Genomic DNA, 19048 nt, shown 5'->3' on the forward strand with positions numbered 1-19048 from the left:
ACATTCCTCATCTGATGATAACAACATTCCTTCCATGTCTGATTCTGATGTTTGCTCTGTCTCTTAAAACAATTTTTTTTTTTTTTTTTGGCCTTTCAGTATGCCTTGTAACTTTTTCTGGATAGCCAGGCATGATATTATGAGTAAAAAGAATCACTGTAAATAGGCCCTTCTAATGTGGGGAGAGGGAAAATATTCTACAGTTTAATGATTAGGTCACAGTCTTTAATGGGCCTATGCCACTGGAATGTGAACATCTCAGGTTTTTTTCCTCCCCATTAGGAGGAACAAGGTGGCTAGAGGGGGATAGCATTGGTATTTCCCTTCCACCAGGTCAGTTAGGCTCTGATAATACCCCATCAGGTCAGGCTTTTGTTACTAGCTTCCCTTGAGGGCAAGACTCGTTAGGAAAAACAATGCAGAGTGCTCTGTCAGAAGCATGAGGGGATTTTCTCCAATATTTACTATGGAACCTGGTTGAACTCGGGGAGGTAAATTTCACAATATTGTGGGGATGTCCCTGTAAATGGGTGTCCTGGAGTTTTCAACTCTCGAGCTTATCCACACTGAGCCTCTAGCAATTCAGCAATAACAGGTCAGGTTTTCCTCCCCTGATGCTGCTTCCCATAGTGGTTTCTGCTCTGGAGTCTCTGCTCTGATAAGGTGGTACTCCCTGTGTTCACTTGTATGTCTCTCCTATCTTGGGGGGCAGCAGTTTGCCCTGTGTCCTTCCTTTTCTTATGGATCCCAGGAGAGTTATTGATTTTTCAGTCTGTTCAGCTTTTTATTTTTTGGGACAGAATTACAACTTCCAAGCTCCTTGTATACAGAAGTAGATAGTTGGGATTAGACAAATATCTTTTTATAATTCTGCTTAGTAAATTATAAAGCTAACAATGAAAGCTAAGATATCATAAAACCAAGCATTGTGTAATTGAGAAAACATATCTTATAAAATTTTATGTTTAGGCTACTTTTTATAGTCTTTATTTTGACATAAATATGCATGATATAGCATAAAATCAATGTTTGATTAATTTGACTATAAATAATAAAATGTGCTCCTTAGAATTCTTGGATAACGGTAATTCTGTATTAAGTTTTGTTTGAAAATTACAACTGAAAATGGAAATCTGTACAATCATAATTATATATGAGGTGGTGTTCCAGAACTAAGAATACTTGAGAACTCAAGTTGCAACTTGTCAATCTATAATTAGATAAAGATTTTTCTGTTAAAGAAAGCTCATTTGAACAACTGCTCATGTATTTTAGGCAATCTTATCTAAATGAGAATAGGACTGATTTTGCCACCAAAATTCTCAGGGACCTGCTCTCCAATGCATAGACCAAAGGCAGATAGAGCTTTGTCCTAGCTGAAGCCATGGCAATTCCTAGACAAAGAATCAACTCTATTCTACTCCATAGGATTCTTTAAGCATTTCCAAATTGTGCTAGGCATTAAAACCATGCTTTTCTTTATGGTTACACTCTTACAGTCAGCACAGATCAGATAAATATGTTTAAATATGCAAAATAATCTCTATCTTCTTTGTAGTTAATAAAGTGGAGAATATGAGAACATATGGGTTTTACCATTGCTTCTATACCATTTTAAAGCATATAACACTGCTGAGATGAAGAGGAACTTAAGCATACCTCCCAGCAAGGAATTTGTTCAACAATAAAGAATGGTTTAAAATGATCATCTCTAGCTTTTGAAAGAACTAAGCGTTGACAAATGTAAGAAAGCATCAGGACTAATAAGCTTTTTTAAATGGTCTAATTTTAAACAGTCAGGCCAACACTGATATATTTTCAAGGATAGAGAAAATTTTTCTGTCATAATTTCTGTCACCAAATGAACAGGCTGGTGTTTTCTAGCCAATGGCCAATTCAGTTTTAAAATTACACTTGAAGCTTATTTTGGCAATTTACTCTTTCCTAGATTAGACTGTAATTCTTTCAGCTTCCTTGAGCTGAGAATACTAAAGTTCTCCTAAGTATAATTTCAGAGGACTGGGAGGTAAATCTCATTAAAATAATACCGAACCCCAACTCAGCAGCTTGTTTGGAATGTGAACTGCTCACTTGGTTAAGAATTATAAAACGAAGCAACTAATTCAGCTGCCTGTGTGTTGGAGAACCCAGCAGCCCACGAGGACGAGACTGCCATTCAGACCAGCATCTAGAAAGGACATTTGTATAAAGAATGATGCGTGCTGGTAAAAAACAGATTTCATTTGGTTTCAAAAATCATACAAATGCTGGTACATCAATCTCTATGATGTAAATCGTATTTTTTCTTTTGAAACCTACTAAAGTTTTGGAAGATATGTTTCCTCAGAATATTTAATTCTAACATCACTGGGGAAAATAGGATGAGCAGGTATAAGTTCTTTTATTTCACATCACTGTGGTGAGAGACAAATTACAATTTCATATTTTACTATTTCCCCTGGGTGCCAGGTGAGAAAACAGCCAATAGCCTCCTGTGCAGATGCCAATTCCTGGCACTTCATGGAACAATTAATGCCAGTGCCAAGCAGGTGTGTCGTCAGTAAGAAAATGGTCACCTTTGTCTGCAGCTGTGTCATCAATCAAACCAGTTTCTACCTTTCTAAATGCTATACTTTTTCCATTGATCATTACCTTTACAAGCATGAAATGACTTTCATTTTTTAAAAAAAAGAACATTTCTAAAGAAAATTACATAATTCCTTTTAAAATCCTACCATCAAATTCCTAAACGTAAGATCCCACTGCTCTATTTACTGATTCATTCAATATAAACTTATTGAGCATGTGCTTTAAATAAAGCACATGTAGGAAATGGGAAACTGAAAGTAAAGAGGGCTACTGTGTACTAAATAAATGTGTGTCAGAACCTGGGCATTCTCTTTACGTATGTTATTTTATGTAAGTCTCACATCTCTGTATAATACTTATTTCTCTTATTTTTGGTTGATGAGAAAGCTGACAGTCAGAGTTAAAGTACTTTGCTTACTATTACACAGTGAGTAGTGAAACTAATTGTTAAAAAAGAATATGATATAGGACCTCTGCCATCTGGAACCTTCTTTATCTATTATTTATTCAACAAACTCCCTATTCACTCGTTTTAGTCCTGACCAACAAAAGAATAGAAAGAATATAAATGAAACTACTAAAGTTCTTAGGCTCTATGGCTCTGTTATGGGAAGCAGAAAGAGAAAATGGCACTGAATACTGTGAGGGTCTAATTAGAATTAGAGTCCTGTAGTATTTTTTAAACATGTAATTCCCATGGTTAGGGGAAATTCTGAGAATTGAAACCATTCAATGAGAGAAAGACTAGATAACAGCAGCCTAATAAGATGCTATTAGAGGATTCAAGAATATTTATTCTGATATCACAATTACAAACATGCGAAGAGGGAATGTGAAAAGATATGCAGAATTAATAGTATCTGTTTCTAATACCTAAAGTTTTATCATAAAGAAGTACAAGTAGAAAGAAATATTGTCATCAAAAACCCATACTGGGCAAAAAGGGAAACACACTGATTCAATATTAGAATAAAACATTATTATATCAAGAAGTGACTGACAGTTGAAAAGGCTATTTATGTGAGGCAGTGTATTATCTCTTAGGAAAGTTTTCAAGCAGGGATTAGGCGATTTTCCATTGCCACCTCCATGTCTGCCAGTTCAGGGAAGTTATAGAAATCATCCCTTTATTGGTTGGTAATTTATTTCTCCATTCAATAGAAATTTAGTATCTCTTGGGGTTGATTCATCAATAAACATCTCCTAGTGGATTTCTCTCACCTTTTCATAGAATGTGGTAAGTGCTAGAATGAAGATTTTTTTTTTTAAAGTATGATTAATTATAATTGAGTAAAAGTGAATCCTTCACAGAAGTCTTAGTTTAAATCACTGTTTCAAAAAAGCATATATTAACTTCTATTAATCTTAGCAACTCTATAATTCTTTGATTACATGATTCAATGACTTGAATTTTACATCATATTTTGACAATTTGTTTATATTTATAAAAGGGTTAGAGCTATATTGTTTCTTTTTATTTAATTAATTGGTATTTTCAATAAGTATGAATATCAAGTAAAAGATTGAGAAAAGACAAATGATCTACAGCAGAAATGAAACAGGAAATATCATAGATCCTGTGGATTTCAAAAGGATGACACAAGAATACTATGCACAACTCCACATGCATCAACTCCACCACTTAGGTGAAATGGACCTATTCATTGCAAAGCTAAGCTTACACAATACAAAATAATTTGAGTAGCTTTATAACTATTAGGAAATTGATCTCAAAGTTTTAAATAGACTGGAAAATCTCCAGGTTCTAGTAGTCAAAGTGGAGAATTCTACCAAATCTTTAAGGCATATAAATCGTAGGGGAAAACTGCCCCAATTTTCAGATGACCTGGGTTGTCTACATAGAAAAATCTAAGGAATATATTATAAAACTCTGACAACTAATAAATGAGTCAGCAAGATCAAAGGACACAAGATTGACAGGCAAAATTAATTGTATTCATATATACTAGCAATGAACACAGAGAAACCAAATTTTAAAATATTACACTGTCAGGAACAATATAAAGTGGCACAGCCACTCTGGAAAAAAAGCACTATGGTGTGTTACATCCAGAGAATCAAGGAAGAGTCAGCAATAAAAAGAACAAATAATTTATACACAAAACAACTTGAACCGATCACAAGGGAATTATGATGAATGAAAAAACAACAGCCTCAAAAGGTCACATACTACATGGTTACATTTATGTAACTTTCTCAGACTGACAAACTATAGAAATGAAGAAAGAAATAATGGTTTCCCAAGGTTAAGGATGGTGAGAATAGACATAATTCTAACAGAACAGTTCAAAGGAGATCTTTGTGGAGATGGAATATCTTGATTGCAGTGATCACTGGAGAAATTTATATATGTTACAAAACACCACAGAACCATGCCTGCATATTAAACCAATGTCAGCGTCCTGATTTTGATATTATACTGTAGTTATGTGAGATGTAACCACTGCATAAAGGTTACATAGGATTTCTCTGTACTATCTTTGTAACTACCTATGAATCCATTATTATTTCAAAATTCAAAGTTCAAAAACTTAATGCCATGTGCCAATTACTATTGGGTGACATCATTAGGAATTTGTGATATAGGGATTTCTTTTATATTTCATTATTCTATGAAGTAATAAAAAATCAGGTAAACATTTATTTCCAAACTATTTCAAAGAGCAATTTTTCTGTAAAAAGTATATTTGTTTTTATACAAAAAAAAAAAAAAAAAGGGTTAGGGGTAAGAAATTTGGAAAAATCCTATTAATAATATCAACTATGTTGAAAATTCGCAATGCAGGAATTGATCCAGAGAAGCCCCTCATGCATAATTTTGTCTTCCTTGATGACTACCTGATTTTATAATCTGGAAAATATCATCCTAACACATGTCACCTAAAACACTGCTTCCTGACCAGTGTGGTAATGTTGGAAAGACAGTGAAACTTTCTGAGCCCTCAAGCACTCAGCTAGAGTCTGCAATAATGAAATCCCAAAGCTTAGCACAGCTGGTCCTTCCAGGCACTTGGTTTATTAGCATGATACCTGACCTACTTTCTAGTGTAAACTGCCAAAGAAAACAAAAGCTATTTACAGTCCACTATTAATAAAGTATGTATCGGGAAAAAAACACTAGTTTTCAAGGTGAGTTGCCGTTTTTATGAAGGCCCATGCTGGGACTGGTATAAATGTATGACTAAATTATCTCCTCTTCACCCCTCCAAAAATGCTTTGCATTTATCTAACTCTCATTTTTTTCTTTATTTTTTTAAAATTTATCTTTATTGTTGAAAGTACTATATATGTCCCTCTTTTTTTCTCATTGACACCCTCTACCCTGCATCCACCCCACCCCAGGCCTTCACCACACTATTGTCTGTGTCCATGGGTTATGTATATATACATATAAGTTCTTAGGTTAATCATTTTTAATGTGAATGTTTATGTACCTACCATATTTACTAGACAAGGAGCTCCACCATTATTCAGATAAGGTCCAGTTTTTCTTTGTTTTTGCTCCAGGGCTCCTTATATTGGAGGTGCCCAGTGTTTACCAAATGAATAAATGAAGGACAATGGCAGATATTCGATATTCAGCATTAATTACAGAATGTTTGCTTAGATTTTTTTTATTTATTTATTTTATTATTATTATTTGCTTAGATTTTATATGATTATTGACTAAGAACAAAGTAGCTGCCCAGGTCAGCAGTTTCCAGTGCCCAGGATGATGTACTCTGGCTAGTGCACGGTGGTCATCCCACAGGGCACTCTGTACTTTTAAGTTCATTTCTACCACATTGAGCACAAATCTGACATGGTAAAACTTTTCAGATGGGGCACTGAACTGGAGATGGTAGAAAAGTAATATATATAATATAATCTTGTAGTGAGTAAAAAGTAACATATATATCACAGCATCAAACGATAGTCCTCTTACCCCCAAAATCATATTTACTTGAAAAACGAGAGAATTCTGCTCTAACAAGTGAGAGATGGCAGTCAGAATGTAAATAAGTCATCTCAAAAATAAATAAATAAGAAAGTTCTGAAAACTAACTGTGTGTAGGAAAATTATAGTTGAGCATCTATGGAAACCACAAACTAAACTTATGTGGTAATTATTTCACAATATAGGCAAGTCAAATCATTAGGCAGTGTGCCTGAAACCTATACAGTGCTGTATGTTTATTATATCTAAATAAAATGAGAAAGTAAATTAATAAAATTAAAAGAATTTGCTTGGCCATATTTCATCTAGGCCTATCCTTATTATAATCCTTAATACTGGTATTCGTCCTTTCTCTAATTATGATTTTCATTGGCTTACTCTATATTTTCTCATAGCAATTGTCACCTTTTAATAAAAGCCATAATTTACTTTACATATATATATATGTGTGTGTGTAGGGGCAGAGACTACATTTTCTGTTTAACTCAAGAGTATGAGGAACAGGGCTTCTGTGTGTTCACTTACTGACGCATATTACACAAACACTGCTTGACACATAACTTCTCAGTGAATATGTGTAAGCTAATTTGATATTTCTGTCTTCTTTATTTCTCTTGATCATTCCTGACAGGGTTTTGAAAATTTTATCCGTCTTTTCAAAGCCTCTCCATCTTACATGTGTGCTCTGTGCCATTGGTTTGCCATATTAGCTAGCTTCTAATATAAAAATTTAGTCTATGAATTTTTCTCTAGCTATTCACTTACCTAACCTCCACAGGATTTTATACATTATGCATTAGTATTTGTTTAAAATTCTAATTTTATTGTGATTTTTTTGGGGGGGCAGAAGCATTAATTATTAACTGTGTCTGTCTGTTTTCTTACCAATAGTGGTTTTCTAACTTCTCTTTCATAATTGATTTCCAGTGTAATTAATGAGAGACAATCTATGTTACTTTAATCCATTGAAATTATTTAAATTTGCTCCATGTTTAATGATATACTTTCTTTTTTCTAAATGTTCTGTGTGTGCTTGAGAAGAATGGATATCTGCAGTTGGTAATATAATATTACATTTGCCCATGAGGTTCAGGCTACTTACCAATTATGTTGATCGAATATCCAGCATCCTTCCTAATCACAGTGAATTAAATTACTTTGAGTATGCCTGACATACTCTTAATTGTATATCAGTAATAAATATGCTCATTAGCATATATAGATAAACAAAAGGAGCCTATACATCAGTGACAAAGGTATGTTCAAATTAGACTGTAGAGTTCTCAGGTACAGAAATCACTTTCTTCTTTGACTATGTCATATATTTTGGACATGGTATTTATATTATACAGTAATAAATAACATTCTAATTTTCTGCTAGATTTTGCTTTCAGGCTCTATGTTGATATATAGAAACTTAAAGCAGCAGTTACTTCTCTTTATAAAGGACTATTTTCTTCTTCATCAGAGGTAGTCTATGCCTTTAAAAATAGATGCGTTTTTAAATTCTTTCTGCTGTTCCTATGTGGCATTTTTATACCTAATGACATTTAAGAGGTTTTCTTAGAATTGTGATAAATGTTCAGTCTTCACTTAGATTTTTAAAAACAAACAAACAAACAAAAAAACAAAAAACTCAGAGATTATGGAACTTAAACCTAAATTCTTGGTTGGTTGTCAGCCAAACTTCTGAAATCGGTTGCTATGGTGATTTTAATTTTTTTTCTTCCTTTTTTTCTGGGTCTAATTATAGCGCCAAAGTTTATGTATACACAGGCTAAATAACAGCGCTCAGAAGTCAGAGTAGATTTTCATTAAATCATAACACTTAAGACCAGTAGAAAGAGATAGAGTTAAAATTTTTAAATACATAATAAAAATAAGAAATGCTATATAAAAAGAACTCATAATCATGTAATGAGAACCAATATAAAAATGCGGGTTACTTTTAGAGTTTCTTGAAAGTTTTCTGTTAGTTTGGTTATTTGTTCTAGGAAGCTGAAAAGGTTTTCTTCCTTCTACATAATAACTGGAACTGCCAGCTTTCTTGCTCCAGCGTTAGTGATGCAAGAAGGCCCACGCAAAATTTAAAGTGATTCAGCACTCAGTTCACCAAAAAGGCACCTCTTGTGCAACCTTCCTGCCAAAGGCTTATGATAACTTTTGCCTTTTTTTTCCATACAAAAGAACTACCGAGACAGCAAATGTCAATACATTTCTGACCCTCCTAGTAAATCAGCACCCTTTTACAAACACAGACAGAGGAATCCTAGAAATTTTCACAATGTTCGAACCGAAACACAAAGAGTTGAAGAAAATTTTAGCCAGAAATTACTTGATAATTTAAGAACTGAAAAGACTGCATTAAATCATATCTTGGAAAAGAGATACATTAGTAACATTACCAACAAAAGCATAGTATCTGTTCTGTTTGACTGATAACCTAATAGGCTTGTGTGACATTCACATGAGAATGGTAATGAAAAATATGTGAAAACATTTGATGCAGAAAATAACTATAACTACATCAGAAAATATTCATACGGGAAAGATAAATATTAATTAATACAGAATTTGAAATTAGCCAAACATTTTTGCTCGGTTCATATATGATAATAATGGATATTGTAAGAAAGAGTCCACAACTGAAGGAACAGATAGTTATAAGATAAAGATAGGATTTGAACATCTATAACTTTTTTGTTAAGATCCAGTGTTACACAGACGTAGTTCGGTAGCTTGGGCAAAGGAGTGGTTCATAAACTTAAGTACTTGGGTTCTAGGCTCACCTCTGTGGATACCAGTTTGATGAACTTTGACAAAATCTTAAGCACTGCTGTTTGTGACTTCGCCTGTGGAATGCACTAAGAATATCTGCCCCACTTACCCCTCACGGCCTCTGTGGAGATTCGCAGATAAAAGGGCTTTGAAGGTTAAAAGTTTTATATAAATGTGAGCTCTTCTTACACGGAAGTTGTTCTTGATAGTCCAGGTTTGGTTTCAAGATATAAAAAGGAGCAAACTGTAATACTGTAGCACAGAAATTACTACTAGCAGAGTGGATTACTTTGTCAGCCTTCATTTTGACGATTTCTGTTCACCTCCTATGCATTAAAATGAGGCAACAACTGGACTATATTGCACAATTTTACAGATTTACCTGAATGAGCACATATGGCCCATTTAGCTAAGGATATTTTAATAGGTGCTGTTCATTACGAGTCAATCTCCTACAACCATATTACATAGCTGAGATATACCTCCTTTAGGAGATCACTTTGCCTATTTTATGTAATGTCTGGATATTGATGTTTGGTTTTTAAACAACTGACCACATCTCATAATTCAGACGAAGGAATGACAACTCTCTGAAATGCATCAAAGCATAGAGGCTTGTGAATCCTTCATGAACTGGTTTCGATGGATGTTTTACTTGTCTTTTTTCCAAAACTTTCATTTACATGGAAAATACTTGCTTCCATTCTGCGTTTTCCAATGTGTCTCCAATTACTTCACACACACACACACACACACACACACACACACACACACCCAATCCATCATCTAGTTTTAAGTGAATTCTGGTTATAAATTAAGTATTGAGAAGGAAAAAGTAATGTATTTAAATAGTCATATAACTCGGCCTCAGCTGCTGAGCTACATACATACTCTGTATGTTTCAGCAATTAATGCACCTCATTGAGTAAGGTTGTGGGAGATAAAGGCAAAAGTAAGGAAACAGAACACTTTTACTTACTGCAAATGAAGGTAGTCTCATCTGAATTATCCGCGCAGTCATTCACAAAGTCACACAGCTTGTCCTGTGCGATGCAGTGCTTGTTAGCGCATGTGAATTCTTGAGCAGTGCAATTCCTGTCTGGGCCGAGGAGGGGGGCACAATCTTGAAAGGAAATGTCATCCACTGCTACGTCTCCCATGTAACTGACACTGCGTTTGGCCCTGAAGACAATCTAAGGGAGGAAGAAAGGGAGGGAGGGAGGGAGGGAGGAAGAAAACCACTTTCAGTTGACCTGCCCATTAAGAATTCAAAATTTAGAGCAACCACTAAATACAGGGCACCAGATTTGACTCTGATAAAAATGCCCCATAATGAAACTGACCCAGGAAGCTTGAGGGTCACCTAGATCTGCACCATCCTCAACACCTAAGAATGTGGGAGTGGCAACTTGTGTGGACTTTTGGGGTAGGCGGCCTAGAAAACCGTCAGGAGTCACCAACCCACCACTGCTGACTCTGCAGCTCTCAGATCCCAACAAGCCCTGTGCGTTTCTTAGAGCCTCTTCACACGTGGAAGCAGGAGGCCAGTCCAATGACGGAATGTGCCAAGAGAAGGAAGATGCGAACACATCCTTTACTCTATTTTGCCATTCCTCAGATCTATCTACCCCAAATATTTGAAAGCAAAAAGATATCAAACTTCAATACCACGAGTTTATTTTTTAATTGGCCACATCTTTGGAACTGACATTTCGATTTGCCTTTGATTAATGTATGTGATGAACACAATTCTCATGTGTCACTGTTTGGCAGTGAGCTCCCACTTATGTGGACTCCAACAGAATTAGAGGTAATGAAAAATAACAGGAGTCACTATAGTTTTCAGAAAGGCTATCTTCAGTTTGTGACATCACCATGGCTTGGAATGGTAATGAACACAGTTTCATAGAACATAAAAAGTCACATATTGTTTAGTGTCAAATTTCTAAGTGAAACTAATTCAGAGTTTTTCTACAGGCCAAATATGGGTTTGTGTGTTAGCATAAGAAATACTCATATATTGCCCGGTTTGGGCATGGCTCTGTGGTTGAGCGTCGACCTAGGATCCAGGTAATCAGGGTTCGATTCCCGGTCAGGGCACATGCCCGGGTTGGGGGCTCGATCCCCAGTCAGGGGCCTGCAGGAGGCAGCCGATCAATGACTCTCTCGTCATTGATGTTTCTCTCTCTCTCTCTCCCTCTCCTTTCCTCTCTCTGAAATCAATAAAGATATATATATATATCTTTATAAAGACATATAAAGAAATAGTAATATATTTTAAAGCAAATTTAGAATAATTAAAAATTAGTTAACAATAAATACAGTTATCTCAGTGATTTTACACAAAACATTTATTGTGATCAAACTCCCAAACACCTTTTGACCAAATCTATACAATTATTTTCCTTGAAAGAAATAATTACAGGTTTTTTTAGATATGTTATGCTTCCGTACTGCTATGTGAAAAGCTAGGTGCTTTCCTCTTAAGATGAGTAGATATTAAAAAAAAAAAGAGTAGGTAGAATAGTTGAAAACCAGGTGCCTCCCATTATAAAAAATAAGGTAAAATAAAAACACAATTTGTATGTAAATTTCTATATCAAATTTACATAAAAGGGAAAAATTGTTCTTCATAGCAAATGTGCTATGAAAAAAATAAATTTATAAAATTTATAAGATTCATTAAGAGCTTGAAAGTGATTAAAAAGAGGTGAAACTGGAAAAAATTATAAGGACTACAACTTTTTTTATAAGGTAAATTGAACCCTACAAAAACACTAATACACAAACTTAAAAAGGCACTCCATTATCTTAATACATTTAAACATTTAAATACGTGATAAATGCTCTGTGAAAAAGAAATCAGATAACTCAATGAATATTACATTAACTTGTTTATCTACTACCCTTTAGACACAATCTCAGTTGCCTGTCATGTCCAAATGATCAGATCATCAATGCTCCATACAAAGTTGGTTAAGATTCCATAAGCTTTATTAATAAATGTGATTAAACTTTTTAAAAAAGAGAAATTATGATATATATTTTTTCTGGTAGAATAAAATCAGGGTCAATGACTTTGTAAAATTTGCATAGCAGTTGGATTATGGACTTGTAGATGACCTGCCTGTGTTTAAAGCTTGCTTCTGCTGTTTTGTGGTTACATAACTAGAGCAGTTACCTACCTTCTAGGTACTGTATTTCCGTATTCTAGTCTATAAAATGGCGATAATAATAGTATGTACCTCACACAGTTATTGTGAAAACTAAAGAAGTATTTTTAAATTCATAAAATAGTACTTAACACTTAGTAAATGTTATGTATGTGATTGCTCTAGTTATAAAAATTATTTTAAAGATTCTCTTTAAATTAGCAGGTTAACAAACAAAACTCTGAAAACTACCCAGTGTTGATTCAGCATGTAATTTCTAAAAAGATCTTACACTTTTCCTCACGGGTTAGAGCCACTCATCTTTCTGAAACTAAAGGAAATGATATTGTAGAAATAAAAGAATCCCGGGCAATATGCCAGCTCATACTCTAACCCCACTCCATAGTACTTTGCCTTGCACATAGTAGGTGCTTAATAAGTTTTTACTGAAAGAATGACTGGGTCACATAAAAAAAGATTTAAACAACACATTTCAGTACATGCAAAATTAAATTTTAGAAAGGCTAAAATAATATATGATTCCTCTTGCTTAAATCCCTTTTATTGTTATTTTGTACATGCTATTACCATACAAATATTCTACTTACACAAAACTAGTTAAGATTTCATTCCCTCAGGTGGAAGCCTAGGTCTGGCAGCAATAAAACCTTCTACATTTTGTTGCTGAGGATTCTTCTTGCCTCAGTTAAAAGATCTTGGAGGTTAAACAAGAATCATTTTAATAATAATTTTCATAATGTACAAGACCATTAAATTGCTTTCTAATATTTACTTCTTCAGGTTGAACTTATTTCCTATTCACTTCCTAAATTATCTACAAATGACCTCTGAGGAAACTGGATTCCAGTGAGAGGCCAAACACGCACGGGATTTATTACACCTATCATTCTAAGAAATTGGGGCTAATGCTGTCCCAAGGCTTTTACACAGCTGTATCTAGCCTGTGCTTCCACTTGAGTTGAGAGGGGCTGATCTATCAAACACAGGCATAATTGTAGAGACAGTCACTGAATATTCACAGCAGAATTTCTGCTTCTACTGCATATACAGGAGACTGGAAATGTAACAATTAGAAAATACATCTTCTATCTAGAGAGAAGTGATTCTGAACTCATAGAATTAAGCCCTGTGCGCTTAAAACTAATAGTTGCCTCAACTTCTAAGAAAACCCCCATTCTGCCAAAAAATAAATTTTTAAACCATACACACACATTCATGGAGCTCTTGTTTTCTTGATAATTCATAAAAAGTAAAATCCATGCCAAATATCTTGGCACAAAATTATTTTCACTTTAAACATTTTAATTTGTGTTCTTTTCTTTAAGCTACATGTAGGTCATATCCTGCTAATAGTATTATAGTCTATGTAAACGCAAATATATCGCACAATTTTGTTTCTCCCCAAAATATTTTAGAATTAAGTAAATCTATTATCTTTAATAAGATTCAACAATATAACCTGCTTTAAAAAAATCTGTACTTTTGGTCAAATTTTAAATAAATTAATTCAGTTTCTCCAGTCTCTTAGAATATACATACTTATAAAATAGAGGGAGGTGTTCTTTATATATGGGAGACTCATTGTGGAATGGAGGATAGTTGTCATGAAAATTAAATGTTCTTAGGAGCATGTTTGTCTAATTGGGAGAAATAAGAACATTCTGAAATTGTAAATTCCTATGGAAAATGCTATATGTATTCATACAACACATCAGAAGTGGAATGAGAAGAAGAAATTGGGGCTAATGCTGTATGAAAAAAAATAAGTTAGAATTAAAGAAAAAATCATCAAAACTCCTTATCACCCAAGTACTTGGGTTACAAACCTGTATTTGTGATTGAATGCCTAAAAACACTTCTACTTTTCTCCACTGTGCACCTTGCTGTCCACTTTGAGCCCACAATTTAGAAGTAACATTGTCTTTCTTGCTGAGTACCTGCAGAGAGAAATCAAGTAGGAAGTGCTGAAATATTTTGTCTTGATAAATTTTAAACATGCAGAATTTTCCGTTTTTTAAAATTTTAATATCAACATGAAGTCCCCGAGAGAAAAGCTGAGACACTTTTCATTAGATGTCTTTGTTTTTTATACAGCACTGTGTCTCCAAGGTATCTCACAGCTTTGTGCAATAAAAGCGAGCATGAATATCTGTCAGTCAAGTCCGAAGGAATCTGAGCATCATTTAATTAAGAACTCTACGTTAGCTTTACAAAAAAAATTTTTTAAATGTAGTCATCGATTTTAGAGAATAAGAGGGAGAGAGAGAGAAAAAGAGAGGGAGGGGATGGAAGGAGAGAGAGAGAGAGAGAAACACCGATTTGTTGTTCCACTTATTTATGCATTCATTCATTGCATTTTGTATGTGCACTAATGGGGATCGAACCTACAACCTAGGCAGACAAGGATGACGCTCTAACAAACTGAGCTACCTGGCCAGGGCCTACACTAGCTTTATAAAAATCTGACAGCAATAAAAGTTGGAATTTTATGGATTAAATAGTATCCATGTAGTTGAAAAAAAGCACAAATTATTAAAACACTCTTTTGATCCCTCAGTGTGTTCCATGCTTCTATGTCTTTGGATCTATTTTGTTCATCAGTTTATTTTGTTTGTTACATTGCACATATGAGTGAGATCACGTGGTACTTGTCTTTCTCAGAGGGATCTCAGAGGGAAAGTGGGGGTGGGGTTGAGGGTGGGAGAGATTGATTAAAGAACTTATATGTTTACATGCATAATCCATGGACACAGACATAAGTATGGGGATGGCCTGGGGGTGGGGTGGATGCAGGGTGGAGGGGATCAATGTGGGAAAAAAGGGGACATCTGTAATACCTTCAACAATAAAGATAAATTCAATAAAATAAAAGTTAAAATAACCAAAACACTTTTGAGAATGATCTTCATCTTCTTGTGTTCAGTGGGGACAGCGATGGTATTACAGTGGGAGCTCATTCAATTTTAACACGTGGGTGATAGGAGCAGGCACCCACTCATGCGGTGCTAGTAAGATCCCCCTACCCACAGCCTTGAAACTACGTTCCCATCAGTGCTGTATCTTCATTCTAAGGGAAAAGTCAGATTAGCCTCAGCAGACAAATTATCACAACTTTTCTTGTAGAATGATACAATACGAGCCATCAAGAGAATAACTGAAGGGACTCTGGAAAAGCAGAACAATTCCACATTCTAAAATAACAGACTTAGTTTAATCATTTCATAACAATACTTTTACAAAATACAATGTGCACAAATCAAAAAATTATTCAGGTGAAGGGTTTGTGATGGTTTTCTTTTTAAAGTGAAAGTAATTTTTAGTGGTTTCATTATCTTTTTAAAAAAATTAAGTTCAAATAGCTGCCTTTATAGTAGTAGAGTTTCTAAAGTTTTGACTTACTAAGTAATATGTGGCTAGAAAAAAATATCACCAAATTCTTGGTCTATAAAATTTAGCATGTTATCAAAGTCAAGAAAACATAATTTCTTAAAAAAAATAAAAATAATTTTTGAGGGATACTAGAAAGAATGTGAGGAGTGGATCTATGTATGAGTACTACTCTATATACAAATTGCTAATGAAAAATGTGTTAATGCAACATAGTAATGCAACATTTAGTGTTATTCAGTCATGCACAAAAATAAGGATCATATGTATTACTATTTTACTATTTTAACTATTTGATTACTGTGTATGAAATTTTAATATTGTTTTATAAGTTTTCATCTACTAATACAAATTTTATCTAAAAAAACAAAAGCACAGTTTAGGTGATTAATCTCAACTACAAAATATACTAGGTAAGTAATTCTCATTTTTCTAATGAAAACCTTGCAGTAAATTGTATTGATTTGTTTTGCCGAAAGATATTCTTTTTAAATCAAAGTAAAACAAATGATAAATTGCAACCTCAATCCACAAGACTATTTGAATGCTTTCAGTTTACTAAACAGGTACACATACTTATATACAAACAAGTTCACTTTTAAATTGTTTTTGATAAGAAGTCTCATCTGTAATAAAGAAGACAATTCTTTCAAAATCCATCTATAAATTTATCATGTTTCAATAAAAACAGAAGTTGTGAAATAATATATGTTTATTTAAAAATTTATTTAGAAAAATAAGTATTTAACATGGCCAGGAACATACATAAAATTGGGGAGTGGGGGAACACCTAATATTAAAATTACAATCAAGCTACTGGGAAAGAAATAGTTAAACAGCTGATCTGCATTCTATTTCTCTCTCTTTATTGGGGAAACAGAAAGCAGGTAAGCCAAGTGTAATTTCCTTGAAAATATGCTAAACATAAACTTCTTTGTAAATAAATTAGTGGTATTTGACATGGGGAGAGATTTTATCTATGGCTGCTATTATCGAGATATCTCTGGTCTAAAACTGCTCATGATAAACAATTCTGAAATGTTAGAACCTACTTTTTCAGACATGGCTTCCTGGAAAATGTTATATAAGCTATGAAACTGAGTATTAACGGAGGTATTTCAAAAAACTGAGTTGTCTTCTTCTGTGTAAATGCTGTATCTAAACAGACAACATACAAGCTGTTATTATATAAGGTGTTTCCAATATGGTAAGACAGGACCTAAGGATGTGCATTCAGACCCCAGAACCCCTCTCTGGTTTGCCTGCACAACTCAGTCTCCTAAAAGAAACCAGGACCCCATGGAGAAAAAGCTAATGCCAAGGGTGGAACTGGATAAATATAAGATGAATCTAGAATATCTTTTTGGCCATAATGAAAGGAAATACTCAAACACTGAGGGGTTTGTCAAGGAAACATAAAAGCCAGCTTAGTTAATCTCTCCCCACCCAACCAAAGAACTTACATGCATATATACATAGTGTGGTGAAGGCCTGGGGTGGGGAGTGGGTGGGGGGTGGAAAGGGTTAATGGGGGTAAAAAGGGGACATCTGTAGTATTTTCAACAATAAAGGTAAATATTTTTTAAAAGTCAGCTTAAAGGGATTCCTATGACCAAATCTGGGATAATTTAAAAAAACAATAAATAAATAAAGCAATAAATAAGAAATTGAATGCAATAGGAATCCATGAGTCCACACTGATGTACATCAAAAAATGGATTAAAAATGTTTCAATAAATGGAGAGAAAATGTTGGGTTTTTTGTTTTTTGTTTTTTTGATTTGTACAAAATAAAACCAACCTACAAATATAGACAAAATAATAGAGTTGGAAAAATCACAGGCAATCATCATAGTAAAATTAATTCCATCGAAAAACACTAAAGGAGGCAAAAACTAGTGGGTAAAATTAAGTTGAGATCAGGGTTTTACATACTTTCAAAATAACCCTTCACAAAATATTTATTGATAACAAAGGGAACAAAAGTACTGAGACTGATTGACATCATGTACTAACCACTAGGATACAATAAAAAGAAGTAATATTGGTGATGTTACAGGGGGAAAAAAGCTTAACATTCAACAAATTCAAATTGAGAAACATTACAAAATAATTGAATTATAATTTTTAAAACATCAGTGTCATAAAATTCTAGGGAAGATTAAGGAATCATTCCAGTTTAAAAGAAACTAAAAAGAAGTAACAAGTGTGATATGTGATTCTGTATTAAACTGATTTTTTCCTATAAAAGATGCTCCTGAGACAGTGAGCAAACAATAAAGATCTGAGTAAGAGTACATTGTCGTCTGTGAGATTCTTACAACCTTTTGTGAGTTTGAAACAAATTGTTGTTTTACCAAGAAACAATTTGAAAAAGAGCCCTGAAGCAGGAGCACCACTCCCACCAAAAACAATATGAAGAAAGAATGCTCATTCGCTTTTATGAAAGTGTGTACAATCGTTGGTGCTGTTCTCTGAACATTTATAATGAAATCTACATGAAACATTTCAAGTGTAAAACCGTAACCACAGAAGCTGTAACCTCAGAATAAAGACAAAAATCATAAATTTCATAATAAAAAAAATATATCCTACTAGCCATTCAGATCGAATTCTGCTAAAGCATTTTTCCAGTCATACCATTTTGAAGCTAGGAGTGTTGGCAACTGTCCATTTTCATTTATAAGGAGACTATATTTTAACAACACCAAATTATACATTATGAATTTTGATATAACAAATTCAGAAAATGCAATGTTCTGAGCAGTACCTGGAGAGAGCCAACGGTGGCGCCATTCATGTAAGCCCAGAACACCAGGGCGCACTTTGGTCCCGTGAGTGAAATGACAGGAGTGAGGATGTCAGCCGTGTCACCAAATTTTCCATTTGAGCTATCAGCATACAGGTACCAGCCATCTGTGGTATTTCTAGGGAAAGTATGATGTGTTTATAAGATAAAAAGAAAAAAAATATCACAAAATATAGTCTGTCATTGATCATATTTTACCATTCTATGGTTTTTTTCTAAAAGGATAACAATGTTTTATAGCATAATGATGACTCATAACCGTCAGCAGAAATATTTCTTCTATTTAGATTTTGAGTCCTTGTATCAGTTGGTACATTGTGTGCAAATTATGGTAAAGGCTGAAATCACCAGGTCT

At 34.0% G+C, this 19048-nt stretch overlaps 1 protein-coding gene across 1 annotated transcript in view; it reads right to left on the minus strand.

Moving 5' to 3' along the window:
* MALRD1 (MAM and LDL receptor class A domain containing 1) overlaps window positions 1-19048 on the minus strand; it is a gene marked incomplete at its 5' end in the record, with an annotated part of 544166 nt that overhangs the window by 329473 nt on the left and 195645 nt on the right. Inside the window, 3 exons of the mRNA XM_081144915.1 lie at window positions 10305-10518; window positions 14325-14435; window positions 18655-18811. Of these exons, the coding sequence (XP_081001041.1) occupies window positions 10305-10518; window positions 14325-14435; window positions 18655-18811 (482 nt within the window). The remainder of the gene's footprint in view (window positions 1-10304; window positions 10519-14324; window positions 14436-18654; window positions 18812-19048) is intronic.

Source organism: Miniopterus schreibersii, assembly GCF_964146895.1.
Source record: "Miniopterus schreibersii genome assembly, chromosome: 1".
In the NCBI taxonomy this organism is placed as follows: domain Eukaryota; kingdom Metazoa; phylum Chordata; class Mammalia; order Chiroptera; family Miniopteridae; genus Miniopterus; species Miniopterus schreibersii.